This window comes from Pararge aegeria, chromosome Z (assembly GCF_905163445.1).
Source record: "Pararge aegeria chromosome Z, ilParAegt1.1, whole genome shotgun sequence".
Taxonomy (NCBI): Eukaryota; Metazoa; Arthropoda; class Insecta; order Lepidoptera; family Nymphalidae; genus Pararge; species Pararge aegeria.
In genome coordinates this window covers 19,843,362-19,868,833 of record NC_053208.1, presented here as the reverse complement: position 1 = coordinate 19,868,833, position 25,472 = coordinate 19,843,362, and the positions used below count along the sequence as shown (strand labels likewise).

The 25,472-nt window shown below is 38.0% G+C and overlaps 1 protein-coding gene across 1 annotated transcript in view; it reads right to left on the bottom strand.

Annotated features, from left to right (window-relative positions):
* Positions 1–25,472, bottom strand: part of LOC120636431 (E3 ubiquitin-protein ligase highwire) — a 149,254-nt gene that overhangs the window by 121,724 nt on the left and 2,058 nt on the right. The window contains exons 2-25 of the mRNA XM_039907906.1: positions 24,761–24,882; positions 23,892–24,144; positions 23,658–23,804; positions 22,888–23,094; positions 21,979–22,305; positions 21,667–21,843; positions 20,703–20,981; positions 20,455–20,589; positions 19,811–19,960; positions 12,750–12,902; positions 12,395–12,506; positions 12,010–12,181; positions 11,145–11,266; positions 10,192–10,395; positions 9,371–9,546; positions 8,378–8,600; positions 7,673–8,168; positions 7,179–7,345; positions 6,801–6,985; positions 5,470–6,225; positions 5,244–5,396; positions 1,978–2,070; positions 1,036–1,260; positions 42–206 (exon numbers count right to left, since the gene is read on the bottom strand). Coding sequence (XP_039763840.1) covers positions 42–206; positions 1,036–1,260; positions 1,978–2,070; positions 5,244–5,396; positions 5,470–6,225; positions 6,801–6,985; positions 7,179–7,345; positions 7,673–8,168; positions 8,378–8,600; positions 9,371–9,546; positions 10,192–10,395; positions 11,145–11,266; positions 12,010–12,181; positions 12,395–12,506; positions 12,750–12,902; positions 19,811–19,960; positions 20,455–20,589; positions 20,703–20,981; positions 21,667–21,843; positions 21,979–22,305; positions 22,888–23,094; positions 23,658–23,804; positions 23,892–24,144; positions 24,761–24,852 — 5,169 coding nt within the window. The 5' untranslated portion in view covers positions 24,853–24,882. The remainder of the gene's footprint in view (positions 1–41; positions 207–1,035; positions 1,261–1,977; positions 2,071–5,243; positions 5,397–5,469; positions 6,226–6,800; positions 6,986–7,178; positions 7,346–7,672; positions 8,169–8,377; positions 8,601–9,370; positions 9,547–10,191; positions 10,396–11,144; positions 11,267–12,009; positions 12,182–12,394; positions 12,507–12,749; positions 12,903–19,810; positions 19,961–20,454; positions 20,590–20,702; positions 20,982–21,666; positions 21,844–21,978; positions 22,306–22,887; positions 23,095–23,657; positions 23,805–23,891; positions 24,145–24,760; positions 24,883–25,472) is intronic.

The following is a 25,472-nucleotide window of genomic DNA, read 5'->3' as shown; positions in this document are numbered from 1 at the left end:
CCTCATTATGTAATAGTAGCATAAATAGCTAATATAGGTACAGCCAGCCTCTCCTGCATTTGCAGCTCCCCTTGTTCATGCGCCGGCGCACACTGCCTTTGCCCTAATTGCAGCTTGATCGGGCCGACTTTAGCGTCCAACAGTTCGGGCACTACATCTATTAAATGCCATTCCGAGAAGCTCGATTGATCTTCGTGAGCTTGAGTCTGTTATCAAAAAATAGGCAACGCTTAGATGTTGACATAGAATAATTAAAAATAAAAGCATTAGTTAAAAAGCGGAACCCATTAATTTTCTTTCGCCTTATAATTTGCAATCCCGCCTGTTGAATAACTAAACCTAATGCTGGTATTTTACTAAGTTTTCAGTTCATAAAATAGTATGTTATACCGAAGTAGAGTTAACTTCGTTTATAACTTACGATTTATCCCATTTTCAATTCTCAATCATGTTTTGGTCTTTTATTATTATATTTTTACAGTCGGTGTTTAAATTTTTTTTTATTTATTTTATTTAACACTTTGGAGTTTCCTGGCACACTCTTATGTAAACAATATGTTAAATATTTGTATTTTTTATTAACTTCTGAATCAATTTCTGCTTTATAGGGCAAAAGAGTAACCGGACAGAGAACCATTTAGATATACACACAAAGTTTCATCCAAATCGGTCCAGCCGTTTAAGAGACACACAGATATAAATATATATTTTTTTTGTAGTTATAATTCACGGACAAATTATCACCATCGCCTATGAGCTATACTTAGCACGGCATGCTAGGAACAGGTCATGCAAAGTGCCGCTTTGTGCTCATCAACCTGAAGCGTAACTACACCAACAACCATGCCCTTCACCGGAACGCAGAATTGCAACAACGCTGCTTAGCGGCGACGAGGTCACAAAAAGCTCTACCACTACTAAAAATATATATTAAGATCATTCGTCTGAACAAGCCTCATATATAAAAATACTACTACAGATAAAATGACACTCATTATGTAACAGTAAGATAAATAATAATATAGAGTTACATACCCTGCACACTAGAGCACTGTAAGACATCTCCGCAATAAAGCGTGCGGTCAGTTTACTGCAATGTTCAGCCAGCCTCTCCCGCATTTGAAGCTCCCCGTGGTCATGTGCCGGACCACACTGTCTTTGCTCTAATTGCAGCTTGATAGGTTTCATTGTCACATCCAACAGCCTTGGCACTACGTCCAGTAAATGCCAATCCAAGAATTCATCTTCGTGAACTTGAATCTGTCATGAAAATGGGCAACTTTTAGACATTTTTAGGCAATTATAAATCTTTAATCTTTAAGCGTAAAAAAGCGGAAACCATTAAAAATCCACATTTTAATAACAATAGTTTTATTTTGAGCTTCATATAGGCTCATTTTGTTAGCACTTATTTCAACTTATTTTCAAAACTTAATTAGAAGTATAGATTATCCTGGATGTATGCCTGTCAATGCTGCTCCATTCCATTAGAAGTGGCACATGCAAGCCGACATACCTGCAGTCTAACCTTCTAGCAATCAATAATGATAAATAAACATAAATATTAATTTTTTTTCGCTTTAAACATGTTTGAGCTATGGATTTTATATCTATTCGCATGAACCCATTTTTATGCTACTATTTAAGTAGGTATTTTATATAATTATCATTCCTGATTGTGAAAATTGTACCCTAAAGAAAACTAAAAGGTAAGAGATAGCCTTTTAGTTTTCTTTATTTTGATAACCTACTCAATAGGTAATCTTTAGTTATAAACGTTTTGCTATTTCGGACCAAAAATTTCGCCATTATGTTTTATCTTTTAAACATCTATCTACGGACTCTTGGGTTTTAAGACGAATAAAAAGATACCTTGATTGTCGAAATCTATCCAGCCGTTTGGAAGATACGAAGCAATGATATATAAAAGAAATATACGTATATACAGTCGGGTATTCACACTATTGATGTATTTACCTTTTCCTTTGCTCTCGGCGGAATAGGTGGCGGTTTTTGCGAGTGTGATGATCGTGGTACCGTTGCTGATTTGCACGGTATGTCTTTCATTGACTAGAGTTAAACAGATGTCATTAGAACGTTTGGTTTCGATTTGGTATTTTTAAACTCCCTCGTTGGCTGATCGTGGTTAACATGTTCGACTATGGGTCATGAACTCCGAGGTTCAATCCCACGTACTCGCATTGGTGCAACGTAGAGGGTCTTACCTCTAAATATCTCTCGCCTACGAGAAATAGCGAGATGTAATTTTTGAGCAATGCTTTATTAATACGCTAACTGATACCACCAGTCGCTGTTTGTTGCTTTGACGACTCGTTAAGTGCTTAGACGGTGAGTTGCTTAAGGTCATCAAGTGTCCCACCAAGCGCTAACAAGAGTTTATTCTACTAACGGAGCGTTAAAATTATTTTTCTTAAGATGTATTTATCATAAATACATATAAATATATCGCGATAATGCACACATCACCATCTAGCAACAAAGTAAACGTAGCTTGTGTTATGGGTCTTAAGACAACTAATGAATATTTATGAATATTATGCATAAATACTTCTAATATACAGATAAACGCATTGAAAATCATTCACGTTCATCACAACACAAACATTCTCCAGCTGTGGGTGTCGAACAGAATACAGGGTCACTGCCCAAGGCGCCAATCGACCGTCAAATAGCTGGTATAAAGGTACGTTAAATATTATTTAAAAGATGATAAGTGCCAATATAGACAATATCATTAACAATAAAAACAATTTATTGAAAATTATGTTTTAGAAAGTTTAGTATAGAAGATAAAATATCGACATAGTTTTAGAGCTAAGACCCACCATGCAATTCCAACGCAGGCATTTAGCGATTATATCGTCATGTTGGTGATGATAACCAGGAGCAACAGCTTAACGTCTTTTACGAGGCAAGGTAATGGGATAAAGTTACAATCCTAACTTCTAGCTAGTTCTGATAATTTCTGAACCGAAAAATCTAACATCAAAACTTTGGCCGACTCGGGAATCAAACTCAGAACCTCGTGATCCGTGGTCGAACATGATAACCACTTCATCAATAATGCAGTTATTGAGGTAGGTATATGGCTATTGCTCAGTCTAATATTAATTACCGTTGCCCTGAAAACCTGAGAGACACAAAGTAAAAAAAAAACTCCCTTTTATCGTTAAAAATAAAAGAGAATAAATAAAAGTAACTACAGATCGCAGCATAGTGCTGAATAGTCTACAATTCCCTCAATATAGCATACCGAGCGCGGTTTTTTTTCATTGGATTGGCAGTTCCAGACATACAAACAAACTGTTAACTTTTAGTGTAGATAGTAAAGATAGCTATGCAATCGACTAACACCCATATTATTAGTCATAGCGTCAAAGGCTCGACTCGATTGAATTTGAGTCGAGGAAAGGAATGACTCAAAAGAACCTTAGGTCTGGTATTCATAGCTATCAGTTTGTAGAAATTATGGTGATCCTCGATTGAATTTGTGTCTGTAGGTAAAACTCAAACAATTAGGTTTTTTTGGAGCAATGTTTCGTTTGTTATATTGGCCATTGTTACCACATATTCATATTTCTAATTTGAAATTTTTGCTGTGGCTTTCAACTTTAAGTGTAATAGCGGAGTCAAATGAGAGCGGTCACATTAAAATAAACAGATAGTTTCGTTACCTTGAAAGGAACACCTGCGTGTCGAAAATTAAAAAAAAAATCATAATTTATTCAAATCTAGGGTGGTATAACAGGAGTCGGAAGTTTGTATGAAAGTCCTATGTTTTTGAAGTTAGAGACCCCGATTTTCGAATTCGATTTTGGGTTAAAATTTAAGCCAGAGAAGTGAAAAGATTTATCATATCTAACTCTCGTGAGTTCTTTGTGTAAAGTAAATAGTAAATTTATATAATAATAGCGGACGAAAGTTTGTAAAACAATTAACTTTTCAGACGTGGTATGCGAATAAAGTCGCGAGACCCCCCGCGGCATTATTCAATGAACTTACACAAATACATTTTTTAATATGATATAATGCTCATAATTTTAGCTAAAAGTTACTCTCAAACTTTCTAGAGGTAAATGCATCATGCCGAAAGATCAGCCTTACATTTGACAGTTGGAAACTCAACTCCGACTTAATTCGTATGAGGAATGTGTTTGAATTAAGGTCAAAAATTACAACTAAATCACCTCAGGGAGGTTGAGTCAAGTCGAGGAAATTATGAAGTTAGAACTAAGAATATGGGTGTAAGGTATGCGCGGGCATAAAATACTTATCGGAGCTTCAATCACCATGGCAGTAGAAGAAACAAAGATTATTCGAGCGAGCTATGCAATCAAAGTCAGTAAACGGATGCGTGAGCAACTTCTTTTATAAGATGCTTAGCGGGCACGCCGCCGTTATTGACCTGGCATGTTCGCATGCCCTCCTTACGTGTTAAGTGAAACGTTTCCGATCGGTGAGGGGTGTATCTCCAACAATATTAAACAGATCTTAACAAAATGTGGGCATAATCAAACTAATAATAAATCTTTTCCAGTGAAAGAAAAATTAATAAAATCGGTTAAGGAATGGCGGAGTTCTGTAGGTTCAGAGCTCAAACGTCTAGGGCAACCGGCTCAGATTAGTAAAAAATCGATCTATTCCTATTTCAAAGACACAATTAATATTTTAAAAAATCACGACTCTTGGTAAAGTCCAAGATTCAGAAGACTAACCACTACTCTTCTGAAAAGGAGCTACTGGAGGGTTCACTCATCAACCAAAGTCATTTAACTCACATTTATTTGGTCAATAAACCCGTCTATGTTTTGTATTTAAGTCGATCAGTAATGTGATGCCTTCATCTGGTGTTTATCATAGCTTGACGTTTGCCGTTCTCTATGTCTGACACGCTCGAGTAATTTTTCTACCCCTTCGTACCGCCAACCCCACCAAGCAAACCGGCAGATTGATATTATTCATTTATAAGAAAGACGAGGGGCGCATATGTTTTTAATATCCGGTAGTTTTGAAAACAGTACACGCTCCCCCCACAAGTCAAAGACATTGTTTTCTTTGAAGCATCTAACCTTCACAATCCAATAGGTCTCCTAGACGCTAGAATGCATCACGAAATCACCGCTTGGCCTCCCTAACAAGAGTAGTCAATAAACTATGACGTCGAGTTTCCGTTGGTTGAATAAGTTTGCTGTAATAGATTATAATAATAAAAGGTAATTTACCTGCGCTTCAAATCGACGCACTTCGTAAGGGGACGAGTGTCTCTGAGTCAAGGGAACTATGTATTGTAAAACGTCACGGAGACTCTGCGAGAGACACATTGCGGCGCACGTTGCTGTTAGCTCTCGAACTTGATTTGGAGGTACACTTCCCCCCTGCAAAAAAAGAATCAATTATTAATTTTAGTACTTCTTCCACTCATTCAGGAATTTTATTCCTCCCACTTACCTTGACATTGCGTAATAAATAGCAGAGGTGATTCCATTTAAGTATCGGTGTCGGGAAAAACGCGTAGAAACAAGCGTTATATGTTTCATGTGCTTCTTGTAATATAGAATTAGTCAACTCTAGTGCGAACTGCACATAGCATACTCTGTGCGCTTTACTACGCTTTTGTCTCCGAGGCAGCATAGCACATGTCGGCATGGCTTCAGCTATTATACTCTGAATATAATTTTTAACGTCCTCTATGGGATCAAAATAAGACATATAATCAGGAGAATTCCTCTTCTTTATATTTTGGGGATACACTTGCTTGATAAAAGCTCTGACAAGCCTCAACCCAGATTTGATGATGTAAACCAATCTCTTTTGATGCTTCATAATAGTAAGCTTTTGATAATTTATGGGTATTTGGCCATTCGTGTCCAAGATAATCTCTTTGTATGTTTTCCAACTCCAGTGCAATAGGCCTATAACGGAGCGGAAGCAGGATACTGTAACTTTCCTGGATATATTATTGCTCAAAACTACCACTGGCTCCCCTGGATCCAAATGTTTGATAGGCATGGGATGATCAGGCCCCAGAATGTTGTATAACAGACAAGGAATTTGGCCAGCATTGACATCTGAGCCGTTATTAGACCTTTTGGAAGTTTTGAAATGAAAGCATACATCGTCGTTTATAACCATAGTCTGTCCTGATGTTCCACAATCGGACGATGGTCCATTTATAGCAGCAGATACCACATACCACCGACCTGCCTGCAAAGGTATATATATATTCATTATAGGTATAGATTTGTATTACCGTGTGGTAATGGTATATCAGAATAGTCTTCCGTACTTCTCATCTTCCCGCGAGTGTCGTACGGGGCGACTAAGGGAATATAACGGAGAACGGGCAGCAGCGTCTTATGTGCTACTACGATCACCATCTAACCGTCTGCCCAACGTGGTGATTACGGGCAAACCCTCTCGATGGAAGAGGATATTGAAAATAAAGTAGTAAACATAACAACTCACTCTGATATACTGATATAACCACAACGTATCTTTAAATTTTCCATAGCCGAAAGTTACTTAGAAGAAAAATGTTTAGGCCGCATTTCGCCACGCTGGCCAAGCGCATATTTAAAGAATTCACACGCCTTTGACAGCTTTATGGAGAACTCTTAAGCATACAGGATTCCTCGCATTGATTTCCTTTACCGTAACAGCAAGTTATATTTAATTGTGCACAAAGCTTCCAAAATTTGGAGGTACGTTGCGTGGATCGATCTCAGTCCCACAGTGCTAACCACTGCGATGTCACCGATGTGAGAGAAAAATGTACTTACCACTATTACTACTGTCGTTTCAAACATCAGGGGATATCTATCTTTAGGGGCACATTCATAAAAAATCTCCTCAGTTTCAAAAATCATCTCTCCGTCCCCTTCTTGGTCACCACCATCCGGACCTATGTCGTAAATGCGAATCTTTGCCGTGTAATCGCCTCGGCCTCCGTACAGACCAACTCCACCTAGATATTATATGATATTTTGCTCAAAGTTTTAACACAGAAAAAAGAAAAGCTATCACGATCCAAAACATTTTGCACTGCTAAACATGTTTGTAGTATTATTATAATTTTTGTAAATTTCAAAAAGCGTTACAAATGCACATGCCGCGGCAAGTGAAAATATTTATATAAGCAGATTTATGTAATAACTTACCAAGCAAAATATCGGTGTCACACATAAAACGAACGGCTTCAACCGAATGTCCGGAATATCCCCAACCACCACCGTGGTTTTCAAAACGACTTACAGTAACATAGTCTTCTACTGCAGGTGCTATCGGAATAATGTTATTGTCACGCTTGCAATCCACCGACGATAGCCTACAGGAAAAAGCAATTTGTAAGATCATGTTATGTAGATTATCGACTCTCTAAATATAAATTGGTGACAGAAAAAACCGACCGTAATCGATATTATTGTAAAGATATATTTCAGTGGGATATCAACAAAAGCTAGTAAACCTTTCCACGAAATGTATACTTACCGTCAATTTATCTTGTAACTTTTTCAAGGATATCTTCTAGCCTTGAAATAGTTACAGGATACTGGTAAAATCAAACATAAAAGGAGTTTTACCCATCTCATTTACCTTAACATAAATTTGAAAACAGCACCAAAAAAATAAAATACTTTCTCTCTTCACTTACTTGTTTTCGTGAGCATAAGTAAGGGAATCGAGGCATCCAAGCAAATGCAGTGCCGCATGTATTCTAGTAACTTGGCATCCCGAAATACAAGGAATAGCCAATTCTTGGTTAAGAACCGACATACTCGACAGCGCGAAATTGTCTCTCTCCTGATTTTCATCGTTACAGATCCATTCAAAACTTTCACAGTGTCTGAAATCCTCCAACCTTTTCATACACCCGTAATTTGGGTAATCAAATTCCATACCCGAGAAAGCTTCGGGATCGTTGATACAACAACGTTGGAGTTTATGTGAATCGAACGCTATTATGTTAAAGCATTTCATGACTCGCATCTGGGGTTGGTAGCACCATAATACATCATACAAAGGATCTAGACAGGCCAATGTATTCACAAAGTCGACTTGCTCAGGCCCAGTCCAAGCGTTGCAAGAACCATCGTTTTTGTTTATTGTGACGCATTTAAAAGTGTGTTCCGGTTGATTTGGCAAAATAACTGTGAATAAAAATTACATATTGTTAAGTTTAGTATTTATAAGTTGGCAATGTAAATATTTCAGAAATAAATAATTATCAGGATCTTTTCAATTTTGTTCTCACTGTCTTATTTCAATAATACATGGCCAGCGTATGTACAAGGCTAAAAGAATAAAAACTAAACTATAAGAATAATGATTATTGTAAAAAATATAAATTAATACTAACTTATGGTATTCGTATTGGCCGTGATAGTAGCGCTTAAAAGCGTATCTGTGTTAATTATCGCTTGGGAGACCTGGACAAAAGTCTGATCGCCAGAGGCATTCACCCACACAGCGCGACAGCCATACCGAGAACCGATCCTTGGCACGCGACTTGGCGTGGCATACCACAAAGGGCTTCTATCGGACCGCGGTTCTTCTTGACGCGCTCGACCAAGAGCTCCTTTCTGTTAGAACAACATAATTGACTCATTATCACACTCTACAGCGGTGTCTATTTATTTCTTGTTATCCTTAGTATACTTACAGCAAGTAAAACGTAAACTTTGTTATTTATAATGCATTATAATTGCCATTTTTATTTAAGTACTTTGATATAATTAAGGAACTTTACAACACTATAATTACTATATTGAATATTAATTTACGCTTTAGATACCATAATGATATTATTTTGTAAAAGTGACGATTTGACGATTTTTTTTTTTTTACAATTTTGTCTACGTACAATTATAAAAACTCGATTACCAAACTCAATTACCAAAGGTAAGAATATGCCTGTTAGAATATGCCTCGAGGCATTAAGTTTCGCCTATGTACATATTACTTTTTAATTGTGCAATAATTATTAAAACAAACAAACAAGTAGTACAGAAAAGTTCGCGTCTCGCAAGCTGGCAAACCTCAAGTAGTCAGCCCTACTACTAAAACACCAGTACGCTAGCAGCACAGACAAAACATCATTTGCATTCGCATAACTATACCGATCTCTATAGATACTTTGTAACATCACAGTACAATGGTCTCTTGTTTTAACGCTCAAATTCATCTAAACTTTAATAATTGCGATGAACAGTCTTGTAATACCAATACGGAATTACAGAATTTGCATCTCTAAAACGAAACATCGAAACATAATCCGCGTTGAGAGCTCCAGCTCCCAATTATGAGAGAGAGAAGGGCCTGTGCCTAGAAAAATGCTGAAATATTCTGTTACCTGGTAACTTCCGAAGGTGTACAGTTCGCCGTCCCTTGTAAGTATGGCAGTATGGTTACTGCCAGCTGCGACGGCAGAAGCGCGGGGTACTCTGACCCGTACTACTCGATGGTGTGTTGCAATGTCACCAGCGCCCAGAGCACCCCATTGATTGGATCCGAATGTAAACACCTCACCTAAGTCCATTCAAAATGATTCATCAACATCGCGTACTTCAACATTTTTTGACGGCAAAATAGGAGTGAACAAATCGAGCAAAAGGAATATACATATTTCAATTATTTCAAGATTTACATATATATAAATTGTTATAAATGCGATGGTGTATCTGGTTTTATTATTGTTTGATATTTATGTTCAACATAACCATTGGACATATAGCTTGCATCATAGAGATGGGCATAGGAGGTTTTTATCCTTACCAAGTTTGAGAGCAGAAATGTAATAAATTTGCTTGTATATGATGCAGTTAAAATCCATTTTTATTTTAGTTTCTACCGAGTGCCTTTGGTACAGCTAGAATTTTCTAGTTAAACTAAAATTTACTGCAATGTATGTTGGTATTTTTCAGAACCGGTTATGCCGGACTCCTCCCGACCAAACACTCTGGTCATCTGGTGACTGGGTCGCAAGAACGCTTTCGCACTTATCAGTGTCCCATCCAAACTCTTCAACATTTTCTAAACAGCAGTAAATTCTAGTTTTAACAAGGCTAATTTATGACAGTTCTAACTAGTTTCAACGGTAACGTATAAAAATTGTACACAGTGTAAGCGGAAAGTTGGTTTTGTCTATGCATTTGCATTTCAAACGTCACTAACCGTGTTCAGAGAGCAACACAGAGTGTTGTAAGCCACAGGCAACGGAGACGATGCGATGTCCACCAGGCACCACGACGCGTGCCGGGGAGAGTGAGTTAACTTTTAAAGTCTCGCGTTCTAAATCTGGTCCGTTCCCTGAACTTCCAGCAATCGCGATCCCCGGCGCTGCTTCCATGTGACTGGCTTCACCTTGAGCCGGGTCTTCTGGACATACCAAGATATTTGTCAATTGCATACTAATATTACTATATCATTAGGTATAATTATACGATAAACTCCCTGGCGTTGTTTTGAGCGCTCTGTTCTTACACTATCATCATCAAACCGTTATTAGCCCACTACAGGGCATAGGTGTCCTCCAATGAAAATGGTTTAGGCCGTAGTCTACCACGCTGAGCAATTGCAAATTGGTAGACTTCACACGCCGCTGAGAACATTATGGAGAACTCTCAGGCCTGCAGGTTTCCGTACGATGTTTTCCTTCACCGTTAAATTTTTACCGGTTCGTGCCGGGGATCGAACTCGGTCTTCACGAAAGGAAAGCCGATGCGTTACCGATAGGGAGCGAATCCCTGCGACTCTTAGGATGGCGTCAGTCAACTTATGAACCTTTCACGAACGATTTCGAGTGCGAGGTGGCATCTTTAGCACATTAGGTGAAATCTTAATGCATATTAAAATAAATTACCGAATTTAAAGTAACAAATTTCTCTCTATAATTTTAACATTTTAATAAAACATAAAATAAGTATCAATAAAATATATTACAAGAAAAGATATAAAACCTTAGGTAATTTCTCTGACTTTAGATAAATCCAAATAATTCTGAAAAACTACAGCAACCTACTTATTATGTTATTATTAAAATAACGACTAACCAAGAGTATTTATGTTTGAAATCCTAAAGATTTTAAAACGGTGGTTGGATAACAAAGTATAACATAACGCTTTACCATTAGAGCAACCAGGTTCTTCGGGTAGCGACATGGGAGCGCCAGACGTAGAAGCTTCAGCACATTTTCGACAAATACCGCAGACGGTGCAGCCCGAGTCGCCTTCACCACACCCGCATTTTCTATAACCCACAAAAAAATAAACACTAAACTATCGGCCTAAAGTACCATCCTTTTTTACCGGAAACAATGTGAAAAGAACGATACTACTTTAATTTAGTACCGAATGTTTTAATTACGATTTGAAGCCCATAGGGAGAATATTATGCTGGCATTGTATTTCAGTGACAGTACAAAATAACCATTCGAGTGAGTCGGTCTCCTTCTTAGTCGTTACAGTCTTGACAGACTGGTCCTGGTCGTCATCTGGGGATTGTGGCTCGCATTACAACCCGTCGCCACTCTTCTCTAACGTTTGCCTTTTTTACTTGAGTTTACAGGGTGATTCCTTATGTAATATACCTACTTATGCAGCCTTCAACAGTATTTCGTAATTCTGTTACACGTTGTATGATCTTGCACATCTTAACTAGATTAAGCACAATATAAAATGAAACCCTCATATTGTTTCCTCCACAGGATTAACAACGCAAGCACTACCTCGCTTTTATGTGTATTAACCTTTCGTAAATAGTAACCCGTCCGAATTTTCAGCAAACTTATCTGTCATACCTACATACATACTCCATCCAAGTCAGCGCGTTACTATCTCAGACTGGCCAACGTAAGATCACGATCAACGGCTTAACTGTAATCGAAACCCATTAATATAATATCCTTGTACTACCACCCAAGTTAAGCACGTTACCATGTTAAGACTTACGAGATAGATAGAATAGAGTTTGACTTATTGCTAATAACTCACTCGCCGGGCAACCTGTTGGGCAATGTTGCGCAAAGGCAAGCGCCGGCAAAGCCCGTACATTCACAGCACAATACGCACACTCGACAAAAGTCCATAGTCCACGAATGTGGGCCGGCACACAGCCTCGCTTCCTCCTTGCCGCCGCTGCCTGCACTTGAACTTCGATATGGCTCTAGAAACAAAAGAAAACATATGCTGTAGATACCCAATCTCCAGTCTCGGCTGCCTCTACCTTTAGTTAAGATATCCCATACTTAACCATACCAAAAGGAGGGTCGATTTTTATTATCTATACCATGTAACGTCAGAATAAAAAGTAATTTGTTCTGAAGCCCAAATTAAACTATTATAAATATACTTAATATACTTACTCAAATATACTTACTTTCTTTGGTGTAACCAAATTCTCTGCCACATTGTCCCTTGTTGTTAATTCCGAAACTGAAAACCTCTCCTTCGTTGGTGAGTGCTACTGCATGCGCCTTTCCGAGCGCCACCTGCAGAATAAAATTCAAATTCGAATTCAAAATTCTTTATTGCGAATAAAGGCTGGTTTGTGAATGAATAAAGGATGCTATGCTCAGCCAAATTCCACCTTACAGCATGCAATATTGTACAAAAAAAAATCTTTACATTTATTCATTGTAAAAATCAATAAATGTAATTTATTGAACTGAAACTGCTTGCTCTGTCAATTATAACTATGAAAATAAAAATAAATAAAGTAATGTCAAACCTACCTGTATAACCCTGACATCGTTCAATTCTGAGATCACCCCGTTCTCATCAACATGATGTGTATCCTTGCCAAACATGAGCAACTCCCCCGCGCGCGTGACTAGAGCTGTCGACCCGTAGTTACAAGCCGCATATACGATGTTATACTTTTCCACCTGTAAGATGATAAAATATATAGCGACAATAGAGATGTAAAATATTTAATACACAAGCCGCTTTTTGGGTGCTACACCTGACGGGTGATAACGGGACCTTATTACCAAGCCTCAGCCGCGCTTATTTTCTGTCTAGCTGTGTGTCTGTTTGCCTGTGTCTGTCTGTCTGCGTTTTGGGTCCACTAGCAATGGTGGCGAATATTAACCATATAAATTTAAAAAAAATAAAGCAAACTATTTTTAACAGTAAATGGGATCAGTACTATATAATAATTCGATCGTAATCCCAAAATCATTAAAAAGTAATTTACTGTTTTTTTTGGCGTTTATTATTCGCGTATCTAAATTTGAAAATTAAATTTAAAAAAATGTCTAACAATTTACGGTATTTTGAAAAATATCGGCTTTAAATATATACAAATAGTTGCCATAGAATCTACGAAGTTATTTTTAATTCTATTTCTATTATCATTTAATATTACAACACAGATTAAATTACACGTGAAACGGAACGGAAATCCACCATATTTTAATTTATATTCTTTCAATTTGTCTATGTCACTGACACTTGACATTGTTCGGTGCACTTGACACTTGAAACTGTCAGTCAGTCAGACAACTTCACGTTTGTTTTGAAATTGTTCTAATTGAACGTTGGGGTTCGGCGGGAAACTTCGTACATGGCGGACGCGGTTTATTCAAATTTTTCTTTGATTTTATTGTAAACTCGTCTTGAAAAGGATTTGGTGTTGTTTATATTGAATTGTAACTTGGCCTGTCAATTTGTGTCAATTTCAAAACGTGTTAGTGAGATTCCGGTGTAATTTCGGTGTTTTATGTGAATTTACACAGCAGCAGAAATAGTTGTCATTGGTGATATTCGTATAAATCTAACCGTATTTAGTGTTGGTTAAATATTTATTATGTGTCTGTAGTTATAGTGTTTCCAGTAAAATGGATCTAGATACACCTCCTGAGCCGCCCGACCCGGGGGCATCAGCCTCGTCTCGCAAACGACAAGGAGAGGATACCAACGTATAAAAACTATAACTGATGCGGCCAAAAAAACTATAACTGATCCTACTCAGGTAAACCCATCCGTTCAAAGCCTTTACATACATCCTTCCTTCACCGAAGGCGCCAAGTCATACTCTGACGATGATAATGGGCCTTTTATCGTCCAAGTCTCACGGGAAGTGGAGGACCCATCCTCTGGAGCGTCATTACGGGCTATCAATTTCGGTCAATTCTTGCACAAACACAAAATTGGTTCAATTATCCACGACGGCGTCAAAAATATAGGCCGCAACAAAATTACTGTAGAGTTTACTTCTGCCCAAGCTGCCAACAACTTTCTGGTTAGTCCAGTTTTGAAGTTATGCAAATATAGAGCTATAATTCCCACATGCAACATAACCAGAATGGGGCTGGTGAAAGGAGTTCCCGTGGACTGGTCGATGGACGAGCTTGTTGATTCGCTAGAGCTCCCGCCTGGCTGTGGTGAGGTTCTGAAATCAAGGCGACTGAACAGAAAATCTGTCACAGAGGGTGTCATCACTTGGGTGCCTACCCAATCTGTTGTCCTAACCTTCAAGGGGCAAATGCTTCCTGCTAAGGTATATTCATACCACACCTCACTGCCAGTTGAAACATATAAACTTCCAACAATACAGTGCCAGAACTGCTGCCGTTTTGGCCACATTAAAACAATCTGCAGATCTAAGCCCAGATGCTACAGATGTGCTCAGCCCCATACAGGTGACTCATGTTTGGTCATCAAGGAATTATCTACATGTTTACACTGCTCTGGTAGTCATTTTGCTACTGATAAAGACTGCCCAGAATTCTCCAGGCAGCAATCTATTAAAATGGTCATGTCTCAGAATAATAAATCTTACATTGAAGCATCATCTCAGTTTCCTCCTGTCCGCAGGTCCTATGCTGAGATAACAAAAGAAATGTTTACTCCTACTAATGTAACTTCCACCAAAACCTCCTACCGGCAAACAGTTTTCCGCTCTCCTCGTCCCCGAGCTCCTCTAGCAAAGGGCTACGATAAAAAAGCTGTTCAGACTATTGGCGGTGATTACTCCTCATCCCTTCCTAATGGATGCGCTCTCAACAACAATGTTGAGAACCCTCCCTCCCAAGGTAAAATGCTTGAGTTTATCTCCGAATTTCTACTTAGTATTGTCGCTCCATGTAGTGAAATTCCCTTTTCGCCCAACGTTGCCAAAAACTTAAGCCAACTTTTTAAACTACTCCAAAATGGGCCCAATAACCCTGCTACAGTGGAACTGTAAAAGTTTACGTCCCAAGAAACACGAGTTAATCTCTCTGATTAACCTTCATAATCCCACCATTCTTGCCATCTCGGAGACATGGTTGAGGCCTGGTTCACGATTACGGGTGCCGGGCTTCTCCTGTTTGAGGGATGACAGGAGTGATGGGTAAGCAGGCAGTGCTGTATTTCTACGGCACTCCCTCCCCTACACCCAAATCGCTCTTCCTTCCCACAGTCAACAGATCAATGCTGTTGCTGTCCGTACCCTAGACATATCTTTTGTATCTCTGTATATTCCTCATCCCTCATCTTCTATTATTCCCGAATTACAAGCAATCTTGTCGTCCCTTCCCAGCCCTATCATAGCCATGGGTGATTTTAACACCCACCACACGATGTGGGGGTGCCATGCTAGTGACGGGTTTTCTCCATTGCTGATTGATTTACTTGATGATGTCAGTCTTTGCATCCTCAATGACGGTTCTCCTACTCGAAGGGTATACCCCAATCGGAACCCTAAATCAGCGGTTGATCTCACCCTATGTTCGGCTAACCTAGCATCGCGCCTGACTTGGAACGTGCTACAGTCAACCTGTGGCAGTGATCATTTTCCTATAATTGTTACATTAAATAATAAATCCTTACCTACCCCTAACTATGATCCCCTTTTAAAGTATAAACTTAAAAAAGCAAATTGGGAAGATTATGCCCTATCCGTTGATTGCATTGTAGACACTCTGCCCGATTTGGAAAGTGATGGAAACATTCTGGTATGCTATGATCTCTTTTTAAAATCTCTTATATCTTCGGCCGATTCCCATATTCCAAAAAAACACCCTGTGAAAAATCCGCTGCTTTCCTCTCCTTGGTGGGATGATGAATGCAGCGATTTATTTGGTAAAAGATCTGCTGCAGAAGAATTATACTCAGCCTGCATGACTCAGGATAACTTTAATAGTTACCAAAAACTAGATGCTAAAATTAAAAGATTAGTCTTCAAAAAGAAAAGAGCAAGTTGGACGCAGTTCTGTGAATCGCTTAGCCCTCGTTCACCCTCCACCATTGTGTGGGAAAATATGAGGAGATTCCGTCGCTCCCTGAGCCACGTTGATCCTTCCTCAAATAATCCTTCTGACTGGCTTAACAACTTTGCAGACAAATTAGCTCCACCTTATGTTCCCCATGTGGACTCATTTCTAACTACTACGCCAGCTCCAGCTACGGATGAAATGGATGCCCCCTTTTCCTTTTCTGAGCTTCAAATTGCTCTCAATGGCCTAAAAGATACAGCTCCAGGGGAAGATGGCGTTCCATATTCTTTCCTGGCTAACTTAAATGACAAAGCTAAAATTTATTACCTTAAAATAATCAATAAATGTTTGGAAACTGGTTCTATCCCAAACTCCTGGAAATCTCAAATTGTTATTCCTATCCTTAAACCTTATAAAAATCCCCTTAATTCAAATTCATATAGACCCATAGCTTTGTCATCTACTTTAGCTAAAGTTACAGAACATCTCCTTAAAAACCGATTGGAATGGTTAATGGAAAGTAGAAATATTCTCCCCTCCTCCCAATTTGGGTTTCGGAAGGGTATGAGTACAACAGACAGTCTCAGTGTATTAACAACAGATATTAGATTAGCCTTTACAAAAGGAGAGTACCTTGTGGGTGCTTTTCTTGATATTGCTTCTGCATATGATAATGTCCTACTTCCGGTGCTCAGGCAGAAACTACTTAAGCTGAGTGTTCCCTCGAGGATGGTTCATTTCATATGTAATCTGCTGTTTTGCAGATATGTTCTGGTAAAGCATAAGAATAATTCTCTTCCCCCCAGATTAATCTGGAAAGGCCTCCCTCAAGGCTCTGTTCTCAGTCCTCTGCTCTATAGCATATATACCCACGACCTCGAATTGTCTGTTTCTAGTTTTTGTACCATTTTACAATATGCTGATGATATTGTCCTCTATCCCAGCTCAGGCAGTATAGAGGAAGTATCCTGTCGTATCAATTCTGCTTTGTATTATCTAGGCCAGTGGCTGTCTGACCATGGCTTGTCCCTATCAGTGGGAAAATGTCAGGCAGTGGTATTTACAAGGAAGAGATACCTCCCGAACCTCAACATCTCATTTGAAGGTCAAGCAATCAATCTTGCAGTTAAAGCTAAATTTTTAGGTGTTTATTTAGACACACGACTGAATGGAATTGCTCATTCTGAACACATTATCAAAAGATGTGAAAAAGGCATCAATGTACTACGAGCAATAGCGGGAGTTTGGTGGGGTGCTCACCCCTACACTTTAAAATTATTATAAAATGCCTTAGTACGTAGCCACATGGATTACTGTATGTTTGTTTTAGACCCTTTTAATAAATCAGCTGCTGAAAAGTTAAACAAAATTCTTTATAGATGCCTTAGAATTATTCTAGGTGCAATGAAATCCTCCCCCACTAATGCTTTGCAGGTAGAATGCGTTGACCCTCCTATATCTATCCGTCGACAATATCTATGTGACCGCTTTATCAGCAAGATGTTACAGCTGTCATCCCATCCTCTTTGGCACCGACTAAGCCAACTATCACACGCACCTTGCTCCCGTCACTTGTCTTCCTACTTGCTAGATAGTTTCCTAAAGTATACCAGCCTTCCTAATCCCCTGACATCTTTCACAATCAACCCACTGTATTCAACCCCATTTAAAGCATTAATATACAACCCTTCCATCATCACAGATCTAGGTCTGAGTAAAGGATCCCCAGATACCAATATCAAACTACAAAAGCATATTAGTCAAAATTGGTCAAATTATCTTATTATATATACTGATGCTTCAAAGCTGTCTCCAGAAGGTTGTGTTGGTGCTGCATGTTGGGTTCCTGTTTACAGAATTGTTTTAAAATTTAAATGCCCTCCCGAGTCTTCTGTGTTTACCGGAGAGGCCATTGCTCTTTTGGAAGCAATCCTGTTTGCACTGTCCCATAACGTACAACAGACGGTTATTCTGACTGACTCTTTAAGCTGTTTAATGTCTATTAAAGAAAACCCCTTTCGCAGCAAATCACGATTTCCCATTATCTTAAAAATCCGGAAGGCTCTGCTCTCTTGCAATCAAAAAGGACTATTCATCTTACTGGTTTGGATTCCAAGCCACTCAGGTATTCCAGGAAACGAGACTGCTGACTCATGTGCCAAAACAGCTGTTGAGTCAGGTTCTCTAGATCATTTTAAAAATTCATCGCAGGACCTATGTACTCTTGCCAAAACATATATGGAAACAGCCTGGAAAATTTTTTGGAATGATTCCAAATTGGTTAAGGGTAAGTTTTACGCTACCATCCAACAAAACATACCAAGACAACCCTGATTTTGTCACTCTCGGAGTACAAATCGCTGGACTTCATCCACAATTTCCCCGATTGCGTCTTGGTCATGCTAGCACACCTGTACATCTGGCCAAACTCCGGATAAGGGACAACTCTATCTGTGAGTGTGGCTTGGATGAGGGCACTATAACTCATATTATTTTTAACTGTCCCAAACTTACCTATCCCCTCTATGACGTTCTTCCTCCCAAAGTCCCCCGTCCTTTGAGTGTTAAATGTTTTTTAATGTTTGTTTTCAGTCCTTATTGTAGATTTTTATGTAAATATATAGTAAGTAATAAAATTAAAGTATAATGTACAAAAAATATCCGTGTTAGATATATATGCATGTGTTGTCTGTGCTGCCTTAGGTTAAAGAGCTAACTAGCTAATAACAACTATTTCTTGGTACAAATTCAAAATTAACTTTTCATTAGTTTCACCGATCAATCTCCTTCGTGCCTTCTTCATCTACAAGACATTGGCGAAGTACCTTGTGCCCAGTTGGCACAGACAAAAGCCATAAACAAGAATTGAATTGAATTGAATTGAACGTTTTCATGTATTTATTTAAAAGATCTTTTCAATATAGAAAACAACAAAAATAATTGTTCAAAGCCGCAACCGAACAGTGCATTATTTTAACGTCCGACGGGACCTACCTACTTGCGAGAAAATCGCTAGGAAAACCTCACTAGTTCACAGTTTCGTGTCGACTTCTCGGTACTCCTGTAAGAGGAGGTAATCACCATTGTAATCTTGAGATCAGAAGGAACAAACAACAATGGTGAGCTTTTTCTCATACAAAAATGATTGTCTCTTTTTATCAGAATTTGTGTTCTATTGCTACTTTGTACTGCATTTATTTCAGACTACAAAGATCAATGTGTTAGTAATTCACAATAAACTTAATATCTATGTTAGTTAATATGCTACTACCATCTGAAACAATTCGCGTATTACAATATTAGTGTTGGCTCAAAGTAGTGAAAATCAAATTTGCTGAAATAAATTTAAGAATACAGAATGTCATAACTTCATTGGTGTACTTGATCATCGATCGATCGTTAATAACAAACCGGAACTAATCAGCAAGTTACATTGTAGAAAATTCCCATCCCATGGAATATTCAACTTTCTGGTTCGGAAATCATGGTCAATGAAAATTAAAAACCAAATCCATAACTAGAGAATCAGGTCTCAAAAAAAACATAGCAAATAATAAAACTAAATAAAAGGTTTTATTGTTTTAAAAATGTACCTTTGTAATTTTCTTTGGTCGCATAGGTTTTGGTGTTCGCCTGTGCCTCATTGGGTCTCCATCTTCTCCACGTCTGGCAACACCAGTGAATAATGCTGTTCCGTTATCCAACACTAAAATAGCGTGGACACCTTCATGCCCTAAGGCAACCTAAAACAAATCAACTATCACATTTACCTAAGTTTATTGACTCATTGATAGTACAGCATAATTAATGAGCATGTATTAATAGAAAACTTAACAGACTATTTGTTTTACACACAGGCAAATTTTGTTTAAAAAATCACTGTCACAGTGTTGTTCCACAGAGTTGTTGACAGAGTAAGAAGACATAAAAAGGTCCCAGAAAATAATGTTGAAGCTCAAGGAGACAACACATTGGAATTTCAAGAGGCATAAAAAATTTCACAAGATTGCTGCTTGTATATCAGATTTTTGCAACAGTCAGGCAATATGCTACTATAATATATGCTATAAGGCACCTATGAAAAAATAAAGGAAATACAACATCTGCACTCATATGTAAAAGGAGCTTCCAGTTTAATTTAACAGAACTAGAAGGCATATCACCAGTCTAATAGATGATAATTATAAACAAATTCTAAAATAATTACACCTGCATAATAAATTGAATTAAGTTATACCTGCACAACTTTGCACTTTTTAAGATTGGATGAGTCATGCTTGTTAAAGAGAGTTTCCTTCATCAGGGTCCACCGGCCGATATGCGGCGATGGTACTTTATATCCCAGAGAGGTTCCTTTGCCCGTATAATACACCTGAAGAAAGTAAAAGAAAATTATGATATGATAAGCAAGTAAACTATTCTATATTAAAAAATAGCACTAAATAAAAAGATTGAGTTTAATAAAATTAAGAGTAAACAACTCACCTTTCCAGATGTTGTAGTCAATAATCCAAAGTCTTGTCCAGAGCATATCCCCTGCAGCATATCGTCATCATTATCATCGAGTTGAATAGCCATAGGCGTATCTAGGTCAACCAATCGCCTTGAGAGCCCGTCATCATAGGATGGCCTTCCGAGAACCAGAGTACGTCGGCGGAGCAAGTGTACGTGGAATTCACGACGTGCGAATAAGGAGTGACGAGTACCTGTCGTGCGTTCCACTGCGTTTGCATCCACGTCATACATTTTCACTGCGATATTGTCCTGCACGATAATTATTTGTAGTAGTAGTAAAAAAACTAATACAACTCAAAGCTAATTTGTTTAAATTGAAACCATAAACTAACATTATTATTGTCACCGTTACTTAATTTCTACCCTGTACGCTTTCTTAAAGATTCGGAAATCCCTTTATTGACCTCGCAAAGCCTCCACTTGAAAACATAACATATTCGGCGTGATTACACTATATGGTGCTATATTGGTCTGTAAAAACCTTATGGTAACATGGTCTTAAATTACGCTTCCTGTTTTCCAGAAAATTGTGAAGTTATACAGGTCAAGTTCAAGAATCATTGGACTAACACTGCTAGGCAGCTGGCTTCTTTTGTAGTGATTCCACAATGCTACGGTTTTGAGCTGCTTGTATCCAGCGACTCCCTGCAACTCGTTTTATATCTTCGGTGGCCAGAACATACTACTCTAAAAATAGTTCTATTCATTGCCTGATAAATGACTCTGAGCCTTCTTATGACTTTTATAAATTTAAAATGCATATAAAAATTTTCGGAACCGACAGGATTTGAACCTGCGACTCTCGGGCAATCGCGGCCTGAGTGCTTTCACCAATTAAGCTACGGCTCTCCTACCTCTCTCGGAAGGCTATCCTTCTTATGAGTTCCTTAATAGTTAAAAAGAAGTGATTGTTAATTACTTAATATACACTCACATAATTAGATATAAGAACCAATCCAAGCTGGTTGCTATCAGTAAACACAGCAGCCTTGGATTCCGGAGGTCCACCTAGTCCAGTCTCCAAATGAAGTACACTCTTCACTTCAAAGGTATCCTTATCTACCTCGTGCACTTCAGTCTTCTTTCGTCCAACCCTTACATACAACTTATTCTGGAAAACAATTTTATTTTAAAATATTATAAGAGAGTTAATAAAAGAAAACAATAATTGTGATAGTAGTGAAAATAAATCTATAACGGTAAAAAAATATAATTCTAATAAAAAGAAAAGATAAAGAATACTCACTCGACAATATCCAAGCCAACCATGGCGATCGCTAGCAAAAAAGTCTGGTTTGTACAGGTAGACATGTTGCCTTATAGAACTGCCATAACCCGATCCTATTTTCAGAAGGCCTTTGGATGAAAATACGTATAGGAAGCACCCATCAGACACGAGGGATCGAACTACTAGCTCTCCTGAACCAACTGTTAACTGTGCGGGCAGGTCCACTGGGAAACTTGATACCAAAGATCTATGCGGCACTCCAAAGTTAAGCCACAAGTTACGACACGGTGGTCCAAGAATCACTGATTGTACGCTTCGCTGCATAATAGTCAGATTAGTTGGTATCTAAAACAAGGCATTAATAATTAACACAAACAAAAAATTAAAATAGTACAATTGCTTAAAACCATCTTCGAATAACTCTTAAGATGGCCTTCTGGCTACATCATCTGATTCACTAATTCACACTGACAGTACTTATGAAATAACAAAGTTAAAAAGATCATATAACCTTGCTCATTAAGCAGGCTATATAAAGATAAAATATTAATTTAATGGGACCAGTAGCACCTGAAAAGCATGAAGCGTATGATTATATGTTAGAATCAAATAATAGAGGTCAGTGGTTAGAATGCACACCAAAAAATCTCAGCTAACACTAAATTGAAAATAATTCAGTTTTATAATGCGCCTGTTTGTCAAAGCCACCAAAGCATGAACCACAGTTCATGCTGGTAAAACTGTGGGGTACTAATTAACTAGTAGATAGTTTACCATCTGCATACCGTTGTATTAATGGAGATAAAATAATTTAAGTTTTTCTGAAGTTACATTTACTATAGTTGGTTGAATAACTACTGATTCCAATATATGAAAAACACAGATAAATCAAGTTCTTTTACTTTATACTTGTAATGGATGTTGTACCTGTATATATTGTTCAGTCAGCATGGGTGGTGCAATTATAAGTGATGTTACAGCACCAAGCATAAGTTCAGCTTCCCCACGTGCCACTGCTAAAGCTATAAGACAGGAACTGCTAATTGCTGTGATTGCTGTAGGTCTTTCCAGCCGACCATTAACATCAATGCCGCTGGACACCTCCACCAGCATGTTGTGTATGTTTAGTATAATCTGTGCAAGAACAAACAAAATTGTCAAGGCCGCTTTGTATACTTATACATAACCTAATACTTGTGTAAAATTAGCAGATTGATTATACAAAACTTTCAAAAAGACAAATTTATTCTTAGAAAAAAGGTTATCTGGCTGCAGAAAAGCAAATTTTTGTCAGCAGCAAATGTGATACTTATAATCTTTTTATTTATATTATAAATAATTACTTATTATAATTAATTATTTATTATTTATTATTATGCTGATTACAAATCTTCATATACTTTCATAATATAATTCTTGTGAGTAATTTTGGTTGAGTGTTGGTAAAGGGTAATAGCTCAACAAGTTGCAGAGCTAAAGTTGGAAAGAGGGATGATGGTCACATAGCTTGGGGAAACGATGTTGGGTCCTCCATTGGACATTATGATGATGATGAAAGGTATGAAAGTTGGCAAATGGCAAAATTTTACCAGTCAATAATTGAATATTCTATTATAATTGAATATACTACTCTATTCTGTAAGTATTTTACATACAAACTTTAGGATACTGAGTTAAGATAATATATGAATATTTACATCCGGTGGTTCAGTTCCAAGGTCTTCAGGTGGGTGCCCTTGCAGAACATCCAATAAAGCCTTAAGTGATTGTTCACATAAGTCTGCATCTGTATACTTGGCCTGAGATATAAGAGCAAAAACAGTACGCAGTCCAATCCCTGTAATCTGAAATTTAAAAACATTATATTTTTTTCACGGAAACTGAAATACAATTAAGAAACAAAACAGCTGAAAAACATCAGAGATAGATACCTTTGAAACTTTTGTTACTGGTACTGGTTGAGGAATGTCTTCAGTTTCACTGTCATCAGATAAGTCAAGCGTTGCAGCCTGTAGTTGACGACAGCGAGCTAGAATGGTTCTACGGACGGTAGCATACACAGCAAACTGTGAAGGGTTGGCTAAAAGAGCTGGAGCGTAACAAATTGCAAGAGCATTTGATACCTTTAATCTTTTCAATATATCCTTTTTATTGAGTCTCTTTTGTGGTTTCTTATCAGTTCTTCTGAAAATAATAGCATTTTTTTTTTAATTACAGTGCTATGAAACACGCCATCCAGTTAACTGATTTGTGTGCAATACTTTTCCCTTTAGTAGTTTATTTTTAAAGAGGCAAAAATATTTTAATTATTAATACTATGTTTATCAAGTGAAATAAATTTTATCGTAAATCACTAAATCTTATCCTATAGCACTAACTATTGGTTTTAAATTTATATGCTGCTTAATTAAAAAAGTAAAACCTCTATGTGCTTGTAAACAAAAATAACCTAGAATAGCCTATGTACCAAAATAAAAGTAAATAAAATCCAAAATGTCTTCAAACCACTGCAACAAGGCATAGTACCTAAGATGCTGGCAGCATTGCCCCATTGAATGGCCAAACTAATTTTTTGGCCAAGGTAACTGACAAAATCCAGGACTAGGATCACCAGTAGACTAAATATTTTTTTTGACAACGATACTGCCATCACGGTTTTATATGCGCCTCTTAGCCTGCTCAGCACTGGTAGCAGCACTATTGACCAGGTTGCCTGGATGTGTGATGCAGCTAAGGTATCATCCCAATCAAGCGGCCTTCCCAGCCTTCACGAAATTAAACAAATTCAACATATAATCACCTGGTACCACTCCAACATAGCGCCCGAAAAAACTTTCGGTAATTATCAGGGTCCATACATTTCAATTCCGGTTTTTTAATTTTCATATCCATTTTGATGTTTGTTTTGGTGACAATTTATACCTGTAAATTGTCAATTTTGTATAACACGTTCGCGTCACATACGTCATACGACATCGATTTAAATGTTAAACGGCGCAAGGTCACCCGCCGACATCCTTTAAACAGTCCTACCTATTACGGTGGAAGGCCTTAGTTCGTCTGTAATAAGAACAAATTCCTGTGACATGTAATTTTTGCGCCGCAATAGAGAAGATTCTTGTAGTTTATACCGCCGTCTGTACCTCTATCACATTCGTTTGTGGGCCTACACACACAAACATTTGTACGTTTGCACGTACGCGCGCAACGTCGCGTCGCGTCTTTGCCGTCAACTCTTGTACCGCTGTTCCTTGGAAAGTCTGGCTACGCGCAGCGACGAGAACTTATATGTTTGTGTTGTGAACATTGTGCAACTGATACGGTTTACGTAATATTTCGTCCAAAAAAGCTAGTAAAAGCAACAATATTGAATATTATGTTATTACACACTTTATATTAGCTTGTATGTTTGTTTGTAACAGACTCCTTAGGGCGCGATTTTGACCCACTTTAAGCGGCCTGATTTCATTCAAACTTTGCACACCTGTCAAAGACCGATGACAATGCGATAA